Source organism: Dendrobates tinctorius, unplaced genomic scaffold (genome assembly GCF_039654945.1).
Source record: "Dendrobates tinctorius isolate UK_male_01 unplaced genomic scaffold, ASM3965494v1 ptg000158l, whole genome shotgun sequence".
Classification (NCBI taxonomy): domain Eukaryota; kingdom Metazoa; phylum Chordata; class Amphibia; order Anura; family Dendrobatidae; genus Dendrobates; species Dendrobates tinctorius.
Genome location: NW_027361825.1, coordinates 21,177,724 through 21,203,803, shown reverse-complemented (window position 1 = coordinate 21,203,803; position 26,080 = coordinate 21,177,724). Strand labels below are relative to the sequence as shown.

The 26,080-nt window shown below is 49.6% G+C and overlaps 2 protein-coding genes across 7 annotated transcripts in view; one reads left to right on the top strand and one right to left on the bottom strand.

The window, feature by feature from the left end:
* The window catches only part of ACP7 (acid phosphatase 7, tartrate resistant (putative)), a 78,389-nt gene that overhangs the window by 13,053 nt on the left and 39,256 nt on the right, over positions 1–26,080 (top strand). Inside the window, exon 1 of one of the 2 annotated variants that reach the window (XM_073549044.1) lies at positions 8,364–8,478. The exons of the other annotated variant lie outside the window; for it this stretch is intronic. The gene's annotated coding sequence lies outside the window, so the exon portion shown is untranslated. Of the gene's footprint in view, positions 1–8,363; positions 8,479–26,080 lie in introns of those variants that run through there. 2 annotated transcript variants of the gene reach the window in all.
* Positions 4,490–24,886, bottom strand: FBXO27 (F-box protein 27). 5 transcript variants are annotated; one of them, XM_073549050.1, is made up of 8 exons: positions 24,711–24,883; positions 15,499–15,587; positions 15,334–15,414; positions 13,193–13,624; positions 9,008–9,119; positions 7,924–8,019; positions 6,881–7,019; positions 4,490–6,643 (listed from the first exon to the last, which is right to left on the bottom strand). In XM_073549050.1, the coding sequence occupies exons 4-8, from the start codon at positions 13,605–13,607 to the stop codon at positions 6,488–6,490; spliced, it is 918 nt and encodes a 305-aa protein (XP_073405151.1). In that variant the 5' UTR covers positions 13,608–13,624; positions 15,334–15,414; positions 15,499–15,587; positions 24,711–24,883; the 3' UTR covers positions 4,490–6,487. The 5 variants fall into 5 exon arrangements, with proteins under 5 accessions (XP_073405151.1, XP_073405149.1, XP_073405148.1 ...); XM_073549048.1 differs by lacking the exon at positions 15,499–15,587; XM_073549047.1 differs by lacking the exons at positions 15,334–15,414; positions 15,499–15,587 and having other exon boundaries at positions 24,711–24,882.

Here is a 26,080-nt window from a genome sequence, read left to right as displayed (position 1 = left end):
ACTGTGTACATACATTACATTACTGATCCTGAGTTACATCCTGTATTATACTCCAGAGCTTCACTCACTATTCTGCTGGTGCAGTCACTGTGTACATACATTACATTACTGATCCTGAGTTACATCCTGTATTATACCCCAGAGCTGCACTCACTGTTCTGCTGGTGGAGTCACTGTGTACATACATTACTGATCCTGAATTACATCCTGTATTATACTCCAGAGCTGCACTCACTATTCTGCTGGTGCAGTTATTGTGTACATACATTACTGATCCTGAGTTACCTCCTGTATTATACTCCAGAGCTGCACTCACTATTCTGCTGGTGCAGTTATTGTGTACATACATTACTGATCCTGTACTGATTTTGCGCTACATCCAGTATCAGGCCCTGTGCACACGGTGCGGATTCGCAGCGGATTTGCTGCTGCGGATCTGCAGCAGAACTGCAGGTGATGTACAGTACCATTAAAGACTATGTAAAAAAAAAAAAAAAAAAACCACTGTGCACATGCTGTGTTTTTTTCCGCGCTGTTTTTGTGCGGGAAAAAAAAAAGCAGCATGTGACCTCTTTTGTGCGGTTTTTCTGCAGTTTTCCACCTGCTCCATTCTACAAATCCGCAGGTGGAAAACCGCACTAGTGGAAAACCACACAAACGCAGTAAAACCGCAAAAAAGGAAGAAATCCGCAGGAAAAATGCAGGTCATTTAGTAAAATCCGTGCAGAAAAATCCGCGGGAGGATCCGCACTGTGTGCACATAGCCTCATACTCCAGAGCTGCAGTCAATATTCTGCTGGTTGTCACCAACCTGTTACACTATGGAAATTTTGAGGTTACTTTATGCTGGTATAGGGCTAAATGGGAGATTTAGGCAATGAGCACACGTTGCGGATTTGTTGCGTTTCCGCAGAGTTTCTTCTGTGTGGAAATGCTCCAAAACGCAAGTCATTACTTAAGGAATGTTAATCAATGGCATTCCTGAATTGTTGTGCACATGCTGTGGAAATTTCTGTCCTTATTCGCAGCATTTTATTTTCTGCAGCATGTCAATTCTTTTTGCGAATCTGCAGCGTTTCTGCACCCATTGACTTCCAACGAGTCAGTCAAATCCGCAGCAAAACCGCAGATGTAAAAAGAAAAAATTAGCGGATTTGCTGCCAAAAATGCTGCAGAAAAGGAAATGTCAGAAGGAGGAAGAGTGTGTGGGTGGAGAATATGTGCATGTTTGTTTGTGGGTGTCTGTGTGTACCCATGCGAGGATAGTGATTGTATTTAGGCGTCGTCTGATGGGACTACTACTCCATCGGCTATGTCTGCTGTCACATATAACAGAGACAGTATGAGCCGATGATGGGAGAATTGTGTCATCATCAGCGCTTGAGTTCAATTTAAAAAAAAAAAAAAATTGACATAATCACATACAATATACCGTATATATTCGAGTATAAGCCAAGGCCCCCTAATTTTGCCACAAAAAAAAAAAAACTGGGAAAACTTATTGACTCGAGTATAAGCCTAGGGTGGGAAATGCAGCAGCTACTGGTAAGTTTCAAAAATAAAAATCGATACCAATAAAAGTAAAATGAATTGAGACATCAGTACGTTGAATGTTTTTTATTATCCATATTTAATCAGGAGCCCAATATAATGCTCCATACAGTTCATGATGGGCCCCATAAGATGCTCCATACAAAATACGCCGATATAATGCTCCATAAAGTTCATGATGGGCTCCATAAGATGCTCCAAACAAAAAATATGCCCCATATAATGCTGCACAAAGGTTAATAATGGCCCTATAAGATGCTCTATAGAATATGCTCCATAAAGGTTGATGGCCCCATAAGATGCCCATAGATATATAGGTCCAATATGCTGCTCCATAAAAGTTAATGGCCCTATAAGATGCCCCATATAATGCTGCATAAAGGTTATGGCCCCATAAGATGCTCTATAGATATACTGTATATGCCCCCTATGCTGCTGCGATAAAAAAAAAAAAAGACACTCACCTCTCGTTGCTGGGGGCCAGATGCCATTGTCGTGAGCAGGCGAGGACACCGGCATGCTTTGGGGGCCAGGTGCCGATGTTGCCGCTGGCTCAGGGCCCCAGCACCTGCGATATTCACCTGTCCCCGTTCCACCGCCACACCCACTCTGTATTTCAGGTCTCTGCAGTGATTGTTCAGGCAGAGGGCGCGCACTAACCACGTCATCGCACCCTCTGACCTGAACGTCACAGCCAGAGGACGCAGAAGACAGAGTGGCGCACGGCGGTGGAACGGTGACATGTGAATATCGCATGGCTCCCCCCTTCATACTCACCCCCTCCTGGTGTGGTCTCTGCACTTCTTGCTTCTCCGATGGTCTCCGGCGTCAGCAGCTCCTTCCAGTGTTCAGCGGTCACATAGTACCGCTCATTAAAGTAATGAATATGCATTCAGCGTCTATGGGAGTGAAGTGGTGCGCATATTCATTACTTTAATGAGCGGTACCACGTGACCGCTGAACACAGGAAGAGCTGCGGCGTCTGAGACCATCTAAGAAGCAGGGAGGTGCAGAGACAGGGCCAGGAGGGGGTATGATCTGACAGCCGCCAGCTCCTGCGCTCCGCCTCCCCCCGCCGACAATGATTTGAGTATAAGCCGAGAGGGGCACTTTCAGTCTAAAGAAATGGGCTGAAAATCTCGACTTATTCTCAAGTATATACGGTACATACTCACCGAACACCTATTCCCAGACACTCACATCTCCTGCAAACAATCAAAAATAATAAACCAACATATACTCCCTGTCCACCGTAGTCGATTTATACCGAGTGTCCCACATTGATGTCACCCGGCTGTTGGTGATACACTGACAGAAGGTTATCGCTCCCGCAGGGTAACACTGAGCCGCCGTGAGAGTTCACCGGAGTGCATCAGCTGATCAGCTCCAGAAAGTTCTCACACAGCGGAAGAGCCATGAAAGCACAGGAGCTGGTGAACTCTCATGGCGGCGCAGTGATACACTGCGAGAGTGATTACCTCCTGCTAGTGTATCACCAGCGGCTGAGTAGAGAAATCACATCTCTCAGGCTGGTTTCACATTAGCGCTTTTTAAGCGCACGCACGGCTGGGGGTAGCTCCGCCTCTGAGCCGGCTCTCTGCCCGGCGTGCCCGCCCCTTGCTTGTAGCGCCGCCTCCTAGCGCACAGCGGCGCCTGCGATCGGCGCACCCTATCTTTAGCATAGGATGCGCAGATCGTGCGCAGGCCGTGCGCTAGTTGCGCTTTGACCTGCGCTGCGCACTTTTGACGGTGCGCCGTGCGCGCCAAAATCAAACTTTTCGGATTTTGGCGCGCACGGCGCACCGTCAAAAGTGCGCAGCGCAGGTCAAAGCGCAACTAGCGCACGGCCTGCGCACCCTATGCTAAAGATAGGGTGCGCCGATCGCAGGCGCCGCTGTGCGCTAGGAGGCGGCGCTACAAGCAAGGGGCGGGCACGCCGAGCAGAGAGCCGGCTCGGGGGCGGAGCTACCCCCGGCCGTGCGTGCGCTTAAAAAGCGCTAATGTGAAACCAGCCTCAATGTGTCAATTCTACACGTGAGATTGTCGTGGGACACTCGGTAAATGAACAACGGCGTACAGGGAGTAATTTATGTTGGTTTATTATTTTATTTTTGTTGCAGGAGATGAGGGATTAGGCAATGCAGTAAGTATGGTTAATTTAGATTCAATAAAGGAGTCTGTGTGATTATTTGAAATAAAGGACTTTATTCAGGCTGTGTCTTTATTTACCATATAACTATAGGGATTAGTAATGGGGGTGTCTTATAGACGCCTCTCCATTACTAAACCGTGGGCTTGATGTCACCAGACAATAAAAAAGTGACCTCAACCCCACAAATATTACTTCACTTGCCACTGCTACAGGGCAAGGCTAAGTGCCAGAATTGGCGCATCTATAAGATGCGCCATTTCTGGGGCAGCTGAGAGCTGATGCTTTTGGCCTGGGGGGACCAATATCCATGGGCCCCTTCCCAGGCTATTAATATCAGTCCGCAGCTTTCTGCCTAGCCTTTGCTGGTTCGATTTTATAGGGTAACTCCATGCCAATTTTTTTCTGTGGTTCCCCTGTACATTAGCCAGTAAAGGCTAAGCAAACATCTGTGAGCTGATATTAATAGCCTGGGAACCTTTATGGCTATTGGCTCCTTCCCAGAAATATAACATCAACCCTCAGCTTTCCCTCTGCTGGTTATGAAAATTATGCGGTAGGCCATGCAATTTTTTTTTTTATTTTTGGAAAATTAAACAAATTTCACGCAGATTTTGTGTGTGTGTCTAACACCTGTTCATTACTAAACCTCGGGCTTGGTATTACATTATAATATTCACTTATTTGTTTTGTGTGTGTGTGTAAACATTATATTTGAACATGGTATGTAATGATATTATGGTCTTCAATGGAGAACGAAAAAGAAGAGGTTGAACAAGGAAATGACAATTTTTTTTTTTTTAAATATATCTTTATTTAGCTTACAAAAACGCATATAAATCTGCATCAAAACCGCGCGGAATTTCAACTGTGTTTTCTGCCAAGAGAGGCAGAAACTTTGCAGAAATTTCTACAAGCAAATCCGCAACGTGTGCATGAACATGAGCTTTGATTTTTATAATTGAACTTTGCCTTATTTTCACAATACTTTTTTGCAGAAAAGTAGACTTATACAATACTGTAAGTAAATATATTTTGGATTATTCACAGGTCTATGTATTATATAAATCCTATACAGTTCACATACAGTATTGTACAATAGGTTTAGGCAGGTGTGAGCGGCTGCATAGCGAGAGGGCTAAAAAAAAAAAAAAAATAGTATTAACCCCTTAATGACCTTGGAATTTTCTGGGATTTTTTGCGTTTTCCTTTTTAATTCCCATTCTTTCAAAATCCATAACTTTTTTTTAATTTTTCCATCAATATAGGAGCCCGAGAGCTTGTTTTCTGCAGGGATGAGTTGTACTTTTGAACGAACGACACCATTGATTTTGCCATATCGTGTCCTGGAAAACAATTCCAAGTGCGGAGAAAATGCAAAAAAAAGTGCAATTCCACAATTTACTTTTTTTTTTTTTTTAATTACCATGATCACTAAATGCTAAATCATACCTACTATTATGATTATCCAGGTCACTATGAGTTTGCAGATATCAAACATGTATAGGTTCTTTATTTCAGTGGTGAAAAAAAAAAAAAATGCACCATTTTCGAAGACCCATAGCATCTCCATTTCTTTTGAGATCTGGGGTATTTTATTGTAATGTTGCAGCAACCCAAAAAGATGTAATTCTGGCATTTTTATTTTGTTAAACGGTGTAATGATAATCGGACTAATTTTTATATACAAATCTATATCAGACATCTGTGAGTGCAGTGATAGCAAATATTTGCACTGGATTTTTTTAATTTTTTTTTAATAAGGAAAAAAAAAAGGGGGGGGGGGGGGGTGATATCAACTTTTTACCTGCTTCAATAGTTTCCTTGAAGCTATGATCATCTGATCGCTTGTGCTACAAACAGTAGAGCATCAGCCATGCTAGGTGTAGCAGAAATAATAATTTCACTATCTGCAATGACCAGCACGGGGGTCTTCTGCAAACCAAGGGTTGTCGGGCCAACCCATCAGAGCCCTGCAATCATGTAATTTGCGCTGACGAGTGGGGTTAATGCGCGGTTCCGGCGCAATAGTGTTAAATGCCAGTCAGGGATTGACAGCGCCACTTAACATGTTAACAGACGCGGGTGGATCGCGATTCTACCCCCAGCCGTTAGGGGCACTTACCAGCTAATCACATCAGCTGTCATGTACTGGTAAAGATGCGGGATCAACGCCGGAGCCCACATGAAATGCCGAGACACAACCCAATGACTTTGGTACTTGTCCCTTGCGCAGTTTTTTAAAAAACTCAGCAGGAAGTTGTTCCAAACATCTTGGAGAATTAACCTCAGATCTTCTTGTGCATCCCAGACCGACTGGATGATGTGAGGCTCTGTGGGGGCTGGATCATCACTCCCAGGACTCCTCGTTCTTAATGTCATTGGTTGGATGTTTGGTGCCATTGTCCGGCTGCAGAATAAATTTGGAGCAAATCAGACATCTCCTTAGTGGTTTTACATGATGGGCAAGTATCTGCCTGTACTTCTCAGCATTGAGGACATCATTCATCCTGACCAAATCCACAACTCCATTTTGCTGTCTAGGATCATATGAAGGATCTGCACAAGCGACATCCATGGAAGATCTGTAGTTAGTTCTCTACAATGTTTGGAACAACCTCCTGCCCAGTTCTTTTTCGTTCATTCACTTTGCATTTTGGTAATTAGTAAAAATAAACCATTAGCACTTCTATTTATGAAAGCATTCTCTGTATTTTATAGTATCATATATATTTTCAGCGTTAAAAAAAAAAAAGCATAGTCCGGCTACCGGTGACAATTCAGGGCTCATGTACAGGGCTCGAGGTTGTGACATTTCACGGTGACGGATGAGTTTGTGATCCGAGCTCCATACCATCCTTTCCAGAATTTTGTGTCTTTACCCCTGTGTATAAATTTCACATATCGGACACCGGGTCCATAGTGGCGGAATTCGTAGGAAACCTGAAGAGAAAGAATTACAATTAACTGGATATTGTTGAACATACAAGAAAGAAGTCACCCATAGAGGATGACCCAGCATTGGAGTCTGCAGTTTAGGGGGCTGGCTGATAGTCTCCTTTGAACTGCTAGACTGGTCCCCTTCTTCATTTATTCATCAGCCGTGAAAGGGGTTTGGCTGAGCGAATCCCATGAGCAGTCAGTGGCCGCTTCACCATATACGTTCTCACTATAACCTACCTGGTGATAACGTGTGTCGTTCCACTGGGGGATGGGTTCAGGGGCCAAAGAAAACTCCTTTAGTACAGTTTGTTTATTTGCCGCCAACAGTTCCACATTTATTCGATAGACACAGCCGCAGTCATGCCGTCCGGCGTACCTGCAGGAAAAGGATCCGGGCTTCAGCACTGGTGTTTTCTAGCGTGGATTTACACTTGTACACATTTTAGCATCTCTATTATATGGACCCAAAATGTTCCGTCAGAACCAAGCCAAGTGGTGGCGAGGAATGTGGATAGGCAATAAATTATTTTCATCATTAAAATTTATTTAATGAAACATGTGTAATACTTCACTTTCCCCTATGGTGGCACTGCAGGGAGACTGAACATCTGCTGGTTCTCCCATAGAATTTAGCCAGTTGCTTGGGATTATTTAACATGACAGTAACCCATTAATGTTCACTTTACCATATAATTAAAAAAAACAAAGTGGGCCAAAAATAGTGGGGAAAAAAAAAAAAATACAAAACCTAAGTCCACCACTGTTTTTTTATTATTATTATTTTGTTTGGACTGCATGGCAAAATATTACTTAGCAGCATGGTTCTTCAGGTAATAACGATTACATCCATGTCCAACTTTTAAAGGTTGTTTTTATTGTATTGCTTTTTGTTGCATTTTATTGTGGAAAAATGCAAAAAAAAAAAAAAAATCATTTCACATTCATCTTATAGGATAAATATTTAGATTTTTTTTGTAAGCTCGGGCAATCCATTACATTTTTGGAGAAGATGATGGTGATTTAATTTTTAATATCAGTAATTATTTTTCTTAGTGGAGAATGTTATTGGTGAATTGTTGATCTCTTATAAAATGTTGCCACATAGGACTTCAGTAAGCCGCCGCTGCCATGGCATAGCCATCAGCACCCCGCTGATTCTTTTTGGTGCTAGCTGTACATCACAGCTGCCGCTCTCTGGATGGAGCAGAATCCTCGCCAGCATGTACTCCATGCAAACAGCTGTTCATTGGTCAGTGTGTATCGTGAATATAATGACCCACCAGTCAGATATGCAGATAATGGGCTGGTGCACGTCCAGGAAATGCTCTGATAGTCCTTCCTGTAACAGGTCTATGATCTGACTCTTCTTGCACCAGCTGTAGAGAGAGGTTGTGATACAAATGGGATATGCATGAGTGAGAGACTGGTATAGATAGGCATCCAGTCAATAAGATAGTGATTGCAGTACATTGAAACATCCATTTGGATACTATGGATTGTGACCGGAATCTGAACTTTTCCTACCATGAGGAGAGCACACACTCAGGAATGTGAAAAACAACCACCTGCTCAGGCATTGTTGTGGGAGTTGGAAGGGAGGAATGTGAGAACCAAACCAACTGAGATAAGGGAGGAATGTGAAAAAAACCTGATTCACTGCGCATGTCAGTGCGTGATCATTCCAATTAATATTATAAAAAGTACTGACCTCCTCAGAGGGTGGGGACTTTCCAGACGATTCAAGTGGACGCACTTAGTCTGTGATGCTTACCGAGGAAAACCCCTTCCCGCTGATCGAGGTCCCCCGATGTGAAGGGTGATGCTACAATAACTCGGTAATTATTATTGATGCTGAAATCTTTCATGTCATAACTGTCATTCTTAAATCTTGAGACTATTCATGTGCTATGTAAGACAAAATGATTGCTTGCTAAAATAAAAGATTGTCAATAATCTTTGCCTGGTTGGGATGCCAGTGAGCGCTACGTAAGTTAAGGTAAATAACCTAATTTGGGAGTAAATTTAGCAAGACAGAGGTATATGGTTAACGTGCGTTACAACGCTCTTATTTCTGCCTATAAATAAGCAGTGATTGCCTATATACGAGCAGATCAGCATTGGTTTATGACCCGTCCACAAAGGGCTGCTGTATGGGAGCAGAACGATCTTTCAGCCCCCATACGGCACGCATATTGTCTGTAGCACATCCCCTGTCTACATAGGTCAACATGAGATTTAATGGCTGAATGGATTACAAAGGCCAATGATCGGGATCGTACATGGTTATGAATGCTCAATTTCCAATTATCAGGGTCACGTAAATCAGTATTTGGTTACCGAACTGTAAGCAGAAGGCCAACTCACCCGAACGAGGTGACAAAGCAGGTTGGTCTCTCTGCACCTTCTAATACCGAACAGTTGTCCTCCACCTTCCATCCATCCCCTCCATTTTTAGCGTCCCAGTATTTTAGTTGTTCTGCAGGAGACAGGAAATCAGATTTATACAACATACAAGTATGGCGACCATGAACCGATCCTTCTGTCTGTCCCAGTTTTAGCTGCATTGAGGCATAAATCTGTAGCGCCGAGTACTCCCCCAAGTCGGTGTAGGATGGTGCCATTTCTTCTGGTGGAGAACATCTCCAGGGCTTGTCAGTGTCTAATCTTCACTGCACATGCAGAGATGGCCTTATCCGGTGAAGATTAGAAGAAAGTTGCTGTATGTGCTGACAGCACAGACCCCACCAATCTGTTAGGATGGGAAGGGGATGAGTGGATGGGGTGGGACTCAGAAAAGCGGAACAGCGCATACGTGCACAGAAACAGACCGGACCCTAATCTGACTGATGTGATGACGTTCTGTTTGAGCCCATGCCAACCCTGATGATGGTTTAAATGGCTGGAGATTTTGGTATCAACAATCCCTTTTACGCTACACCACATGTCAAATTCTGGCCCACAGGTTGAGTATATTTGGCTGGTGATGGCAGGTGGGTCCGACGAGTATATTTGGCCTGCAACGCGGGGAAGGTATCCCCCAAGTATATATGGCAGGCAACGCAGGGCAGGTCTTCCCGAGTATACATGGCCCTCGACCAGGGCTGTGGAGTCGGTATATTTGTTATCCCTGCATCCGGACAAGACATGAAAGTTTTCAACCAATGTAGTGAATGAAGTATGGGGGAAGAAAAAAAAAAATGCCAGACAGAATTGCTGTTTTCCGGTCACTGCTCCTTCCTACAAAGTATGTGTGTGTATATATATATATATGTATGTGTATATATATATATATGTATGTGTATATATATATATATATATGTATGTGTATATATATACACACACACACACACACACACACACACCGGGTGAGTCATAAAGGACGGACGTTTTTAAACTAATCATAAAATCGTTAAATATAAAGGACGGATGTATTTGAAGTGGCTATAACTCACCACCAGGTGGAGGTAGAGATGTGCGGGAGGCGGGGTTATGTTTGTGAGGTGAAAGCATTGTTTTTATTTTAGTTTCAGTTTAAGCTATGGTGCCGTGGACGATAGAACATCGCGTTTTTGCGTACGACAGTTTTGTCAAGAATAATGAGTGTATCACAGCCGTTCAGCGTGAGTTTCGGCGTCATTTCAATATTCACAGAAATCAAGCTGTTCCCGCTCGTAACACTATCCTACGTTGGGTTGAAGCACTCCGTACACGAGGTACACTAATGAACAAACGACCACCGGGGGCTCCACGAACGGCACGTACCCCTGAAAATGTGGAACGCGTCAGGCAAGCCATGCTGCGTAGTCCGAGTCGATCTGCTCGGAAACATTCTTTAGAACTTGCCCTCAGTAATCGTACAGTAAGGCGTATTTTGCATCTAGACCTGCATTTCCACCCCTATAAATTGGCCATTGTGCAACAGTTGGAGCGCGGGGATTACGCAGCGCGACTGAAGTTCGCACATGAGATGGAAGCAATTATTGAGCAAAACGACAACCTTATTTTATTCATGAGTGATGAAGCTCATTTCCATGTCAATGGCATGGTTAAATCAGCAGAACTGCCATTATTGGGCCTATGAAAATCCGAAAGAATTACATGAACGACCGCTGCACAGCCCTAAGGTAACGGTGTGGTGCGCTATGGGCAAATATGGCGTGATCGGTCCGTACTTTTTCGAAGGCGATAATGGCAATACTGTTACCGTGAACTCACAACGTTATATCGCCATGATAAATAACTTCTTTGTTCCTGAGTTACGACGGCAACATATCCCCATCTCTAGTGTGTGGTTTCAACAAGATGGGGCAACGGCCCACACAGCCGGAGCAACAATGAATGTTCTTCGCCCTCTCTTCCCTGGTCGCATCATTTCCAGGTTTGGCGATATTAATTGGCCTCCTAGGTCCCCAGACCTGTCCATGTGCGATTATTACTTATGGGGTCACCTCAAATCACGTGTATACAAGCTTAAGCCTCGATCATTACAAGAACTGAAGGAAGCTATTCGAGTGGAAGTTGCCCAAATCGACAGAGTTGTGTTGGAACGTGTTGATGCCAACTTCCAAGAACGCCTTTGGAAATGCATCACTGATAATGGCCACCACATGGCAGATGTTGTTTTCCACACTTGAATTTGTCAAATGCTATTAGTATACGTAACCAAATCTGTGAATACATTTATATTTAATAAATATTTAACGATTTTATGATTAGTTTAAAAACGTCCGTCCTTTATGACTCACCCGGTATGTATGTATGTATGTATATATATATATATATATATATATATACACACACACTCACTGGCCACTTTATTAGGTACACCATGCTAGTAACGGGTTGGACCCCCTTTTGCCTTCAGAACTGCCTCAATTCTTCGTGGCAGAGATTCAGCAAGGTGCTGGAAGCATTCCTCAGAGATTTTGGACCATATTGACATGATGGCATCACACAGTTGGCGCAGATTTGTCGGCTGCACATCCCTGATGCGAATCTCCCGTTCCACCACATCCCAAAGATGCTCTATTGGATTGAGATCTGGTGACTGAGGAGGCCATTTGAGTACAGTAAACTCATTGTCATGTTCAAGAAACCAATCTGAGATGATTCGAGCTTTATGACATGGCGCATTATCCTGCTGAAAGTAGCCATCAGATGTTGGGTACATTGTGGTCATAAAGGGATGGACATGGTCAGCAACAATACTCAGGTAGGCTGTGGCGTTGCAACGATGCTCAATTGGTACCAAGGGGCCCAAAGAGTGCCCAGAAAAAATTCCCCACACCATGACACCACCACCACCAGCCTGAACCGTTGATACAAGGCAGGATGGATCCATGCTTTCATGTTGTTTACGCCAAATTCTGACCCTACCATCCGAATGTCGCAGCAGAAATTGAGACTCATCAGACCAGGCAACGTTTTTCCAATCTTCTACTGTCCAATTTCGATGAGCTTGTGCAAATTGTAGCCTCAGTTTCCTGTTCTTAGCTGAGAGGAGTGGTACCCAGTGTGGTCTTCTGCTGCTGTAGCCCATCTGCCTCAAAGTTCGACGCACTGTGCGTTCAGAGATGCTCTTCTGCCTACCTTGGTTGTAACGGGTGGCAATTTGAGTCACTGTTGCCTTTCTATCAGCTCGAACCAGTCTGCCCATTCTCCTCTGACCTCTGGCATCAACATGGCATTTCCGGCCACAGAACTGCCGCTCACTGGATTTTTTTTCTTTTTCGGACCATTCTCTGTAAACCCTAGAGATGGTTGTGCGTGAAAATCCCAGATCAGCAGTTTCTGAAATACTCAGACCAGCCCTTCTGGCACCAACAATCATGCCACGTTCAAAGGCACTCAAATCACCTTTCTTCCCCATACTGATGCTCGGTTTGAACTGCAGGAGATTGTCTTGACCATGTCTACATGCCTAAATGCACTGAGTTGCCGTCATGTGATTGGCTGATTAGAAATTAAGTCTTAACACACAGTTGGACAGGTGTACCTAATAAAGTGGCCAGTGAGTGTATATATATATGATGAAGCTGTGTGTTCCTTAAATTGGCATCAATAAAAACAGCTTGCCCTCAAAGAAGCTCTGTGACGGCATCGATCACTATGGTGCAGGAGGAACGAGATTAACTCTCTCTGTGATCGGAAAGGACCGTGTGAGCGCTGAATCCGGACAATAATACGCACTCACTTTTTAGCAAGTTTGTTTTGCTAAAAAGTGCGTCTTACAGTCTGAAAATGTTATTTGGTGTGGCTGTAATCACCTGAAAAATCAAGATATCAGCTAATTTTTATGGCAGAATGAATGCTGTTAAAAGGAAACAAGCTATTTTTTTGTCACCATTTTACCCCAGTTGCATTTTTTTCCCCAGTATTATCTGGTAAAGTAAATCGTGTCATTCAACTATTTCCACAAAATACAAGCCCTCATATGGCTACATAGAAGGGGAGGAAAAAAACCCCAGAGTGCAGAAAAGACAACTGGCTTCAATGGGAAGGGGTTAATACAGTTCCGTACAAGGAATCGGCCAAATCTTACAGCCTCACCTGCGCCAAAGGGATTTTGCAGCAGGTTTCTTGAAAACGGCATCTTCAGATAAACTCTCTGCCAGGAGACATCGGGACACATTTCAGCTGTGTAGAGAATCTCTCTCCTATGATCTCGCTCACACTTTATCCTCCATAGGGAGGGCGAGTCCACCAGTCGTCTCCAGCGCCGGCTCACGGGTCTACAGTGGAGGACAAGGTCCTGCGCAGGTACAAAGCTGAGGATCAAGAGGAGGATCTCCTCCGGGAAAGGCTCCAGGTCCATGAAGAAGGCCACATGTTGTAGTCTTTGTATGGCTCTGTAAGCTGAGCTGGTGGTTTTACCTCCCTGGTATGATGTAAGCTTAGCTGGAGATTCCTCCCGGGCCGATGTGGGCTGATCTGGTGGCAATTCCTGGGAGCCTCCCTGACCCATCGTAAAGTGATCAGCTCCTACAGGAAAGAGAGGAAAAATAAAATGGTTACAACACGTACATGGAGCACAAACGTCTGAATGAGGCCTTAAAGGGGCTGTCCATCAATAGGACAACCTCTTCTTGATCTAAATGTTAGGGGCTGATTCATTGAAAAGCTTATACTCCCCTCCCGTGCATGCGCCATTCCGTGGTGCCAGCACTCACGGTCCTGGGGTTTTGTGTGGTGGTTCTGACCTTGGGGCCTAATCAATGCTGGCACCACTGTCTCCGTTTTTGGACATTTTGAACATGAAGTCTGGGTGGCAGCTGATCTCCGACTTGCTTTTCATGCTCAGTTTGTCCGATGCTGGAGACAGTGACACCAGCGCTAATTGGGGCCCAGCGTCACAACAACCGCATGAGAGCCACTGCCAACACTGCGGGAATGGTGCCGGGAGGGGAGCAGAGGCTTTTATTACATGTCCTAGTGGTGGACAGCCCCATAAATGAATCTCGGTGTAGTCCTGGCCTGACTGGCAATCAGAAGTTAGCTCTTGCCAACGTTGTGCTGTGCCACCATCAAAAGACCGGTGTAACACTGTGGTCACATGACGAGATTGTGTAGCTTTTTTTTTGTAAAAGCGAAATCTCTGAGACTTCAGAAAGCTTGTGCAGACACTTAGTTTTCTTTTTCTGGACCAGATGGGAAAACTGCCGCATGACAAAGCTTTACCCATTAACTGTGGGATACCGACCCGTGCCCACACCCAACCCCCCACCCAGGGCCGGATTAAGGTTGGTGGGGGCCCCTGGGCAGAAAATCTGGTGGGGGCCCCCATATCATTAACATTTTAGCCATAACAGTAGAGCGCGAACTGTAGCACTCAGATGTACAATCTAATCTTATCCTCTTGTTCTGCCACATTCAGATTTACAGTACTACAATAGAGATACAGTCCAGGATAACTCAAAGCAGTCCAATTATAGACAGAAAGTTACTCACATTTTTTTTATTGAACCCAATGTTAAGACAGCCAAGGAATAATAAAAATGCAGAAAGGGAAAGTTTTCACCGGCAGCAATTGTTGCTAACTACTGTATAACAATATGCTCTCTATTGTATTATCTCTGGAGTACAGCTCCCCCCCCCCACGCAAGGGTATACAGCTCTTGCCCCCTACAAGGGTATACAGGCAGCTTTCCCCCCATGGGAATACAACTCCCCCCCAACGGGTATACAGCTCTTGCCCCCTACAAGGGTATACAGGCAGCTGCCCCCCCCCCAGGTTATACAGTTCTCCAATGTTTCGTCTTTATACAGTTCCCTCCTCCAGGTATACAGGCCCAAATGTACAGCTCCCCTCTCGCGCATACAGCTCCCCCGATCAATATATAGCTAGCTGGAGCCAAGGGGGTTAATCACCGTGGCGCTGCAGAGTTGATTGGCGGGTACACAGCAGGCGGCGGGCGCACGATGCTCGTGAACGCGGCGAGCAGGCAGAGGAGATCCACAGGACAGGAGGCGTGACAGGAGAGGAGGCGTGACAGAAAGAAAGAACAGAGAAAAAAGAAAACAGAGAAAGAAAGAACAGAGAGAGAGAAAGAAAGAAAGAATGGAAAGAAAGAAGAAAGAACAGAGAGAGAGAGAGAGAAAAAAAAAAAAGAAAGATTAGAGAGATAAAGTAACAGAGATAGAAAGATTCTATAAAGATACTATAGCAGCCCGGCTCCCACTGTAGTGCCCACCTGAGCCTCCCGATGCAGGAAATATAACGATCCGCTCACATGGCCGACATCCCCAAGTTCAAGGCGATCCTGCTGTCCGTGCTGTTGGAGGAGGACATGGTGATGGATCTGAAGCATTCCCTAAAGTGCCTCCATGGTTCCGTCACAATCACCTCCCGAAATTACCTAATTTCCGGTCAGCTTCTAGCACGTCACTTCCGGTGGAACGTCACATGCGAATTTTAAAGTGCTCCTCGGGGCTCCGCCGTGTACTCCTGTGTCCGCACGAAAAGTAAGCTCCCAGCCGAGGCAGTATCTCTCTCAAAATCGGGACTGTCTCGCTGGGAGGTATGAATGCTCCCCACCATACACCTTGTACACGTATCGCACCGCATACATCATACACACACGGTTCCGCTTTTTATGCCTCATACACACGGATCCGTTCTGTACACCTTGCACGCACACACTGCTCAACTCAGTACACACATGGCTCCACTCCGCAAACCTCGTACACATGCGGTTCCGCTCCACACACCTTGCACACACGCAGCTCCGCTCCATACACACACGTGGGGCTCAGCTCAGTACACCTCACACACTCGCGGCTCTGCTCCGTACACCTCATACACACACACGGCTCCGCTCCGTACACCTTGTACACACACGTCTCTGCTATATCCACCCTGTAAACCCTCCCTGACCCCACACAAACTTCACCTCATCCAGGACGATGAGAACCAGCACAGACAGCAGAGTCCTGCATAAACCAAGGGCTGATACTGGGTACTGGGGGAACATTATACTGTGTATGGGGGGGATGGCGGTACTGGGGGAACATTATACTGTGTGGGGGATGGCAGTACTGTGGGAATATTATACTGTGTGAATATTATACTGTGTGGGGGTGACGGTAGTGGGGAACATTATACTGTATGTGGGGGGGATGGTGATACTGTGGGAACATTAAACTGTATGTGGGGACGTGATACTGTGGGAAAATTATACTGTATGTGGGGACAGGAAAGGGACATTGCAATATGTGTTTTGTTACTTCCGGTTTTCCATACTTGGGTCACATGTACAAGGAACAAAATGCTATGATTCTTAGAAAGTGACAACAAAAAAGCACCAAGATAGTCTCAGCTCTGAAAAGGTTACTGCCCCCTCTGCCCAGTAATGGGGAATCTCCAGCACCTACCTCCACATGCAGAGCCACACTCCACATAGAGAATAATGGAGCCTCCAGCACCGACCTCCACCCGCAGAGCCGCACTCCACATAGAGAATAATGGAGCCTCCAGCACCGACCTCCACCCGCAGAGCCCCACTCCACAGAGAATAATAGGGCCTCCAGCACCGACCTCCACCCGCAGAGCCTCACTCCACATAGAGAATAATAGGGCCTCCGGCACTGACCTCCACCCGCAGAGCCACACTCCACATAGAGAATAATGGGGCCTCCAGCACCGACCTCCACCCGCAGAGTCTCACTCCACATAGAGAATAATGGGGCCTCCAGCACCTACCTCCACCCGCACTCCACATAGAGAATAATGGAGCCTCCAGCACCGACTTTCACCCGCAGAGCCGCACTCCACATAGAGAATAATGGAGCCTCCAGCACCGACCTCCACCCGCAGAGCCGCACTCCACATAGAGAATAATAGGGCCTCCAGCACCGACCTCCACCCGCAGAGCCACACTCCACATAGAGAATAATGGGGCCTCCAGCACCGACCTCCACCCGCAGAGCCACACTCCACATAGAGAATAATGGGGCCTCCAGCACCGACCTCCACCCGCAGAGCCACACTCCACATAGAGAATAATGGAGCCTCCAGCACCGACCTCCACCCGCAGAGCCACACTCCACATAGAGAATAATGGAGCCTCCAGCACCGACCTCCACCCGCAGAGCCGCACTCCACATAGAGAATAATGGAGCCTCCAGCACCGACCTCCACCCGCAGAGCCCCACTCCACATAGAGAATAATGGAGCCTCCAGCACCGACCTCCACCCGCAGAGCCCCACTCCACAGAGAATAATGGAGCCTCCAGCACCGACCTCCACCCTCAGAGCCGCACTCCACATAGAGAATAATGGAGCCTCCAGCACCGACCTCCACCCGCAGAGCCGCACTCCACATAGAGAATAATGGAGCCTCCGGCACTGACCTCCACCCGCAGAGCCGCACTCCACATAGAGAATAATAGGGCCTCCGGCACCGACCTCCACCCGCAGAGCCGCACTCCACATAGAGAATAATAGGGCCTCCGGCACCGACCTCCACCCGCAGAGCCGCACTCCACATAGAGAATAATAGGGCCTCCGGCACCGACCTCCACCCGCAGAGCCACACTCCACATAGAGAATAATGGAGCCTCCGGCACCGACCTCCACCCGCAGAGCCACACTCCACATAGAGAATAATGGAGCCTCCAGCACCGACCTCCACCCGCAGAGCCGCACTCCACATAGAGAATAATGGAGCCTCCAGCACCGACCTCCACCCGCACTCCACATAGAGAATAATGGAGCCTCCAGCACTGACCTCCACCCGCAGAGCCGCACTCCACATAGAGAATAATGGGGCCTCCAGCACCGACCTACACCCGCAGAGCCGCACTCCACATAGAGAATAATGGAGCCTCCAGCACCGACCTCCACCCGCACTCCACATAGAGAATAATGGAGCCTCCAGCACCGACCTCCACCCGCAGAGCCACACTCCACATAGAGAATGGGGCCTCCAGCACCGACCTCCACCCGCAGAGCCACACTCCACATAGAGAATAATGGGGCCTCCAGCACCGACCTCCACCCGCAGAGCCACACTCCACATAGAGAATAATGGAGCCTCCAGCACCGACCTCCACCCGCACTCCACATAGAGAATAATAGGGCCTCCAGCACTGACCTCCACCCGCAGAGCCGCACTCCACATAGAGAATAATGGGGCCTCCAGCACCGACCTCCACCCGCAGAGCCGCACTCCACATAGAGAATAATGGAGCCTCCAGCACCGACCTCCACCCGCACTCCACATAGAGAATAATAGGGCCTCCAGCACCGACCTCCACCCGCAGAGCCACACTCCACATAGAGAATGGGGCCTCCAGCACCGACCTCCACCCGCAGAGCCACACTCCACATAGAGAATAATGGGGCCTCCAGCACCGACCTCCACCCGCAGAGCCACACTCCACATAGAGAATAATGGAGCCTCCAGCACCGACCTCCACCCGCAGAGCCACACTCCACATAGAGAATAATGGAGCCTCCAGCACCGACCTCCACCCGCAGAGCCACACTCCACATAGAGAATAATGGGGCCTCCAGCACCGACCTCCACCCGCAGAGCCACACTCCACATAGAGAATAATGGAGCCTCCAGCACCGACCTCCACCCGCAGAGCCACACTCCACATAGAGAATAATGGAGCCTCCAGCACCGACCTCCACCCGCAGAGCCCCACTCCACAGAGAATAATGGAGCCTCCAGCACCGACCTCCACCCTCAGAGCCGCACTCCACATAGAGAATAATGGAGCCTCCAGCACCGACCTCCACCCGCAGAGCCGCACTCCACATAGAGAATAATGGAGCCTCCGGCACCGACCTCCACCCGCAGAGCCGCACTCCACATAGAGAATAATAGGGCCTCCGGCACCGACCTCCACCCGCAGAGCCGCACTCCACATAGAGAATAATAGTGCCTCCGGCACCGACCTCCACCCGCAGAGCCGCACTCCACATAGAGAATAATAGGGCCTCCGGCACTGACCTCCACCCGCAGAGCCGCACTCCACATAGAGAATAATGGATCCTCCAGCACCGACCTCCACCCGCAGAGCCACACTCCACATAGAGAATAATGGGGCCTCCAGCACCGACCTCCACCCGCAGAGCCACACTCCACATAGAGAATAATAGGGCCTCCGGCACCGACCTCCACCCGCAGAGCCGCACTCCACATAGAGAATAGGGCCTCCAGCACTGACCTCCACCCGCAGAGCCGCACTCCACATAGAGAATAATGGAGCCTCCAGCACCGACCTCCACCCGCAGAGCCCCACTCCACAGAGAATAATAGGGCCTCCAGCACCGACCTCCACCCGCAGAGCCGCACTCCACATAGAGAATAATGGAGCCTCCAGCACCGACCTCCACCCGCACTCCACATAGAGAATAATGGAGCCTCCAGCACTGACCTCCACCCGCAGAGCCGCACTCCACATAGAGAATAATGGGGCCTCCAGCACCGACCTCCACCCGCAGAGCCGCACTCCACATAGAGAATAATGGGGCCTCCAGCACCGACCTCCACCCGCAGAGCCCCACTCCACAGAGAATAATAGGGCCTCCAGCACCGACCTCCACCCGCAGAGCCCCACTCCACAGAGAATAATAGGGCCTCCAGCACCGACCTCCACCCGCAGAGCCGCACTCCACATAGAGAATAATGGAGCCTCCAGCACCGACCTCCACCCGCACTCCACATAGAGAATAATGGAGCCTCCAGCACTGACCTCCACCCGCAGAGCCGCACTCCACATAGAGAATAATGGGGCCTCCAGCACCGACCTCCACCCGCAGAGCCGCACTCCACATAGAGAATAATGGAGCCTCCAGCACCGACCTCCACCCGCACTCCACATAGAGAATAATGGAGCCTCCAGCACTGACCACCACCCGCAGAGCCGCACTCCACATAGAGAATAATGGGGCCTCCAGCACCGACCTCCACCCGCAGAGCCGCACTCCACATAGAGAATAATGGGGCCTCCAGCACCGACCTCCACCCGCACTCCACATAGAGAATAATAGGGCCTCCAGCACCGACCTCCACCCGCAGAGCCACACTCCACATAGAGAATAATGGGGCCTCCAGCACCGACCTCCACCTGCAGAGCCACACTCCACATAGAGAATAATGGGGCCTCCAGCACCGACCTCCACCCGCAGAGCCACACTCCACATAGAGAATAATGGAGCCTCCAGCACCGACCTCCACCCGCAGAGCCACACTCCACATAGAGAATAATGGAGCCTCCAGCACCGACCTCCACCCGCAGAGCCGCACTCCACATAGAGAATAATGGAGCCTCCGGCACTGACCTCCACCCGCAGAGCCGCACTCCACATAGAGAATAATAGGGCCTCCAGCACTGACCTCCACCCGCAGAGCCGCACTCCACATAGAGAATAATGGAGCCTCCAGCACCGACCTCCACCCGCAGAGCCCCACTCCACAGAGAATAATAGGGCCTCCAGCACCGACCTCCACCCGCAGAGCCGCACTCCACATAGAGAATAATGGGGCCTCCAGCACCGACCTCCACCCGCACTCCACATAGAGAATAATGGAGCCTCCAGCACCGACCTCCACCCGCACTCCACATAGAGAATAATGGAGCCTCCAGCACTGACCTCCACCCGCAGAGCCGTACTCCACATAGAGAATAATGGGGCCTCCAGCACCGACCTCCACCCGCAGAGCCGCACTCCACATAGAGAATAATGGGGCCTCCGACACCGACCTCCACCCGCAGAGCCGCACTACACATAGAGAATAATGGGGCCTCCAGCACCGACCTCCACCCGCACTCCACATAGAGAATAATGGAGCCTCCAGCACCGACCTCCACATGCAGAGCCACACTCCACATAGAGAATAATGGGGCCTCCAGCACCGACCTCCACCCGCAGAGCCGCACTCCAAAGAGAATAATGGGGCCTCCAGCACCGACCTCCACCCGCAGAGCCCCACTCCACATAGAGAATAATGGGGCCTCCAGCACCGACCTCCACCCGCACTCCACATAGAGAATAATGGAGCCTCCAGCACTGACCTCCACCCGCAGAGCCGTACTCCACATAGAGAATAATGGGGCCTCCAGCACCGACCTCCACCCGCAGAGCCGCACTCCACATAGAGAATAATGGAGCCTCCAGCACCGACCTCCACCCGCAGAGCCCCACTCCACATAGAGAATAATGGGGCCTCCGACACCGACCTCCACCCGCAGAGCCGCACTCCACATAGAGAATAATGGGGCCTCCAGCACCGACCTCCACCCGCAGAGCCGCACTCCACATAGAGAATAATGGAGCCTCCAGCACCGACCTCCACCCGCACTCCACAGAGAATAATAGGGCCTCCAGCACCGACCTCCACCCGCAGAGCCACACTCCACATAGAGAATAATGGGGCCTCCAGCACCGACCTCCACCCGCAGAGCCACACTCCACATAGAGAATAATGGAGCCTCCAGCACCGACCTCCACCCGCAGAGCCGCACTCCACATAGAGAATAATGGAGCCTCCAGCACCGACCTCCACCCTCAGAGCCGCACTCCACATAGAGAATAATGGAGCCTCCAGCACCGACCTCCACCCGCAGAGCCGCACTCCACATAGAGAATAATGGAGCCTCCGGCACTGACCTCCACCCGCAGAGCCGCACTCCACATAGAGAATAATAGGGCTTCCGGCACCGACCTCCACCCGCAGAGCCGCACTCCACATAGAGAATAATAGGGCCTCCGGCACCGACCTCCACCCGCAGAGCCGCACTCCACATAGAGAATAATGGAGCCTCCAGCACCGACCTCCACCCGCAGAGCCACACTCCACATAGAGAATAATAGGGCCTCCGGCACCGACCTCCACCCGCAGAGCCGCACTCCACATAGAGAATAATAGGGCCTCCAGCACTGACCTCCACCCGCAGAGCCGCACTCCACATAGAGAATAATGGAGCCTCCAGCACCGACCTCCACCCGCACTCCACATAGAGAATAATGGAGCCTCCAGCACTGACCTCCACATGCAGAGCCACACTCCACATAGAGAATAATGGAGCCTCCAGCACCGACCTCCACATAGAGAATAATGGAGCCTCCAGCACTGACTACCACCCGCAGAGCCGCACTCCACATAGAGAATAATGGGGCCTCCAGCACCGACCTCCACCCGCACTCCACAGAGAATAATGGAGCCTCCAGCACTGACCTCCACCCGCAGAGCCGTACTCCACATAGAGAATAATGGGGCCTCCAGCACCGACCTCCACCCGCAGAGCCGCACTCCACATAGAGAATAATGGAGCCTCCAGCACCGACCTCCACCCGCAGAGCCCCACTCCACATAGAGAATAATGGGGCCTCCAGCACCGACCTCCACCCGCACTCCACATAGAGAATAATGGAGCCTCCAGCACCGACCTCCACATGCAGAGCCACACTCCACATAGAGAATAATGGGGCCTCCGACACCGACCTCCACCCGCAGAGCCGCACTCCACATAGAGAATAATGGGGCCTCCAGCACCGACCTCCACCCGCACACATAGAGAATAATGGAGCCTCCAGCACCGACCTCCACATGCAGAGCCACACTCCACATAGAGAATAATGGAGCCTCCAGCACCGACCTCCACCCGCACACCACATAGAGAATAATGGAGCCTCCAGCACTGACCACCACCCGCAGAGCCGCACTCCACATAGAGAATAATGGGGCCTCCAGCACCGACCTCCACCCGCAGAGCCGCACTCCACATAGAGAATAATGGGGCCTCCAGCACCGACCTCCACCCGCAGAGCCGCACTCCACATAGAGAATAATGGGGCCTCCAGCACCGACCACCACCCGCAGAGCCGCACTCCACATAGAGAATAATGGGGCCTCCAGCACCGACCTCCACCCGCAGAGCCGCACTCCACATAGAGAATAATGGGGCCTCCAGCACTGACCTCCACCCGCAGAGCCGCACTCCACATAGAGAATAATGGAGCCTCCAGCACCGACCTCCACCCGCACTCCACATAGAGAATAATAGGGCCTCCAGCACCGACCTCCACCCGCAGAGTCACACTCCACATAGAGAATAATGGAGCCTCCAGCACCGACCTCCACCCGCAGAGCCACACTCCACATAGAGAATAATGGAGCCTCCAGCACCGACCTCCACCCGCAGAGCCGCACTCCACATAGAGAATAATGGAGCCTCCAGCACTGACCTCCACCCGCAGAGCCGCACTCCACATAGAGAATAATGGAGCCTCCAGCACCGACCTCCACCCGCAGAGCCACACTCCACATAGAGAATAATGGAGCCTCCAGCACCTACCTCCACCCGCAGAGCCGCACTCCACATAGAGAATAATGGGGCCTCCAGCACCGACCTCCACCCGCAGAGCCACACTCCACATAGAGAATAATGGAGCCTCCAGCACTGACCTCCACCCGCAGAGCCACACTCCACATAGAGAATAATGGGGCCTCCAGCACCGACCTCCACCCGCAGAGCCGCACTCCACATAGAGAATAATGGAGCCTCCAGCACTGACCTCCACCCGCAGAGCCACACTCCACATAGAGAATAATGGGGCCTCCAGCACCGACCTCCACCCGCAGAGCCACACTCCACATAGAGAATAATGGGGCCTCCAGCACCGACCTCCACCCGCAGAGCCACACCCTACATAGAGAATAATGGGGCCTCCAGCACCGACCTCCACCCGCAGAGCCGCACTCCACATAGAGAATAATGGAGCCTCCAGCACCGACCTCCACCCGCAGAGCCGCACTCCACATAGAGAATAATGGGGCCTCCAGCACCGACCTCCACCCGCAGAGCCACACTCCACATAGAGAATAATGGGGCCTCCAGCACCGACCTCCACCCGCAGAGCCGCACTCCACATAGAGAATAATGGAGCCTCCAGCACCGACCTCCACCCGCAGAGCCGCACTCCACATACATGGCTGCTCTCAGTGCTCTGTGCTGTGCGCACAGGACCTGTGATGAGGTCACAGGAGGGGAGGAGACAGGGGTCACATGATCGGGGACCCTGACACCTTCCCTCCTGTGATCTCATCACAAGCCTTTGCACGCTACCAGCAGCATCAGCGTTCAGGCTACTTGTAGATGCTGCTGGTAGCAGAGCACATAATGCCGCCCCCACGGTCACTCACTTTTAGGTGGGGAGAAGATGGAGTGCCATTGCAGCAGCCAGCAGGAATGTGGTGGGGGCCCCGGGCTGAAGCCCCGCCTGCCCTGCCTATAATCCGGCCCTGCCCCCACCCCATGACAAGATGTTGGCCAGTGATGTTCCATCTGTGACAAGACACACTCTCCCTCCACTGGTGAATCTCTATATAATACGGGTATGCAGTGGAGGCGTGCGATTGGCTGCAGCGGTCACGTGAATGGGTACAATATAGATTTGCGCCTTCCATTATTTACTGCTGCTTGGACTACAAGGGGATGGAGGAAGGGGGCGCCACTGAGCTAAACTTACAAAGAAAACTAGGCAAAAGCGTCCCATACTGGTAACCGTTGCCATGGTAACAGCTGTGCATGCCCCTCAGTGCTAGATACATACTTGTTTATATGACAGCAGACGCAGCAGGTCACTGATCAGAAGCGGTCACGCCCCTGTGTCCCAGGCTCCGGGCCGCCCACGGGTGACCGCTACCTGCAGGGAGAAGACACGCATAACGTCTTCTGAGTGACAGTGACCGGAAAGTGAGGCGCGCCCTCCCGCAGCGCTAATGACGTCGGTAATCCCGCCCATTAGGCGAGGCACTGTGGCACAAGGATAAGCGCTTGTATGAAGGGAAAACAGGGAATTGTGGGAGTTGTAGTTTCTGAAGTTCTTCGAACTTTGCGCAATGGGACCACACTTATTGGGGTCTACTCTGCACTTATTGGGGGTCTGCATTCCGGTCAGGAATGTTGGAAGTCATACTCTTGTGGCATTTATTGACACCTACTTAGTTTAAAAAATGGCGCAAGAGATTCATGAATTTTGTGCAAAGGCAAGAATGTCGTTTTTTATCTTTGTACTTTGTGTTTAACATTTTGCGCAACTTTTAAGCCCAAAAGATACACAAACGTTTCTGGGGCAGAGGACATTCCCCTCTGGGTAGGACTGAGTTACTTTTTGCGACAAGTTTTTAAACTTTTGTAAAAGTCGCAACTGATGAATCAGATTGAGAACGTGTGTAACCCCAAACTCTGCCCCCCAGTGGTGAGCACGGAAAATAGACTTCCGAAGAGGCGCAAATAAAAACCCAAAAGGTGCAAAACACTAAAAAACCTCAATAAAACCAGGCAGACATGCCATAATGAGTGACCAGCAGGCACAGAGCGTGGAGGTGGTGGTCCGGAGCCGCACACCTCGTGTCCCGTCACAGCCCCTTACTGCATCGTCCCTACAGATATTCCCCTATCACACGTTTATACATTATACTGTAGGAAATGCTGAAAACGCTCCGCAGCGCCTGTCCGTCACACCGAGCACTAGAGCAGGCTGCTGTAGAGTCGTGTGTGTCAGAAGCCTCGCCAGGGGGGCACAAACTTATAGTCTGGTATAAAGACTTGGTGCTTGTGCCGATTGTATCTGCTGAACCCTTTGTCATATATTAGACTGATATGTGTCAGTGTAGAAGAGGATATAATTAAGGCGTAATGTGCATTGTGGGGCTTGTATTTTATAGTTGGCGACAGTTATTACTGCATGTCTGTACAGTGCTCTACGGCCTACCTTCTGCCATAGCAATGTGATATGGAGAAATTATCTGCCCCTGTAGGGGTGGACTGACCAATGGACCTGTCTGATGTGCACTGTGCTTTATTATATGTGTATGGATAACAGCTGGAAATTAGTACAGGACGACGTAGTAACGGGTTTTGGCCACAAGATGGAGACAGGGAACAGTAAGAAAAGGACTCAATAACATCCTTAGGCTA

Coding starts and splice junctions, on each gene's coding strand:
- FBXO27 (XM_073549050.1), bottom strand. CDS start 13,607: ATGGGTCAGGGAGGCTCCCAGGAATTGCCACCAGATCAGCCCACATCG. Junction 9,120..13,192: donor GCAAAATCCCTTTGGCGCAG/GTGAGGCTGTAA, acceptor TGTCTCCTGCAG/AACAACTAAAATACTGGGAC. Junction 7,020..7,923: donor ATTATCTGCATATCTGACTG/GTGGGTCATTAT, acceptor CTTTTCCTGCAG/GTACGCCGGACGGCATGACT.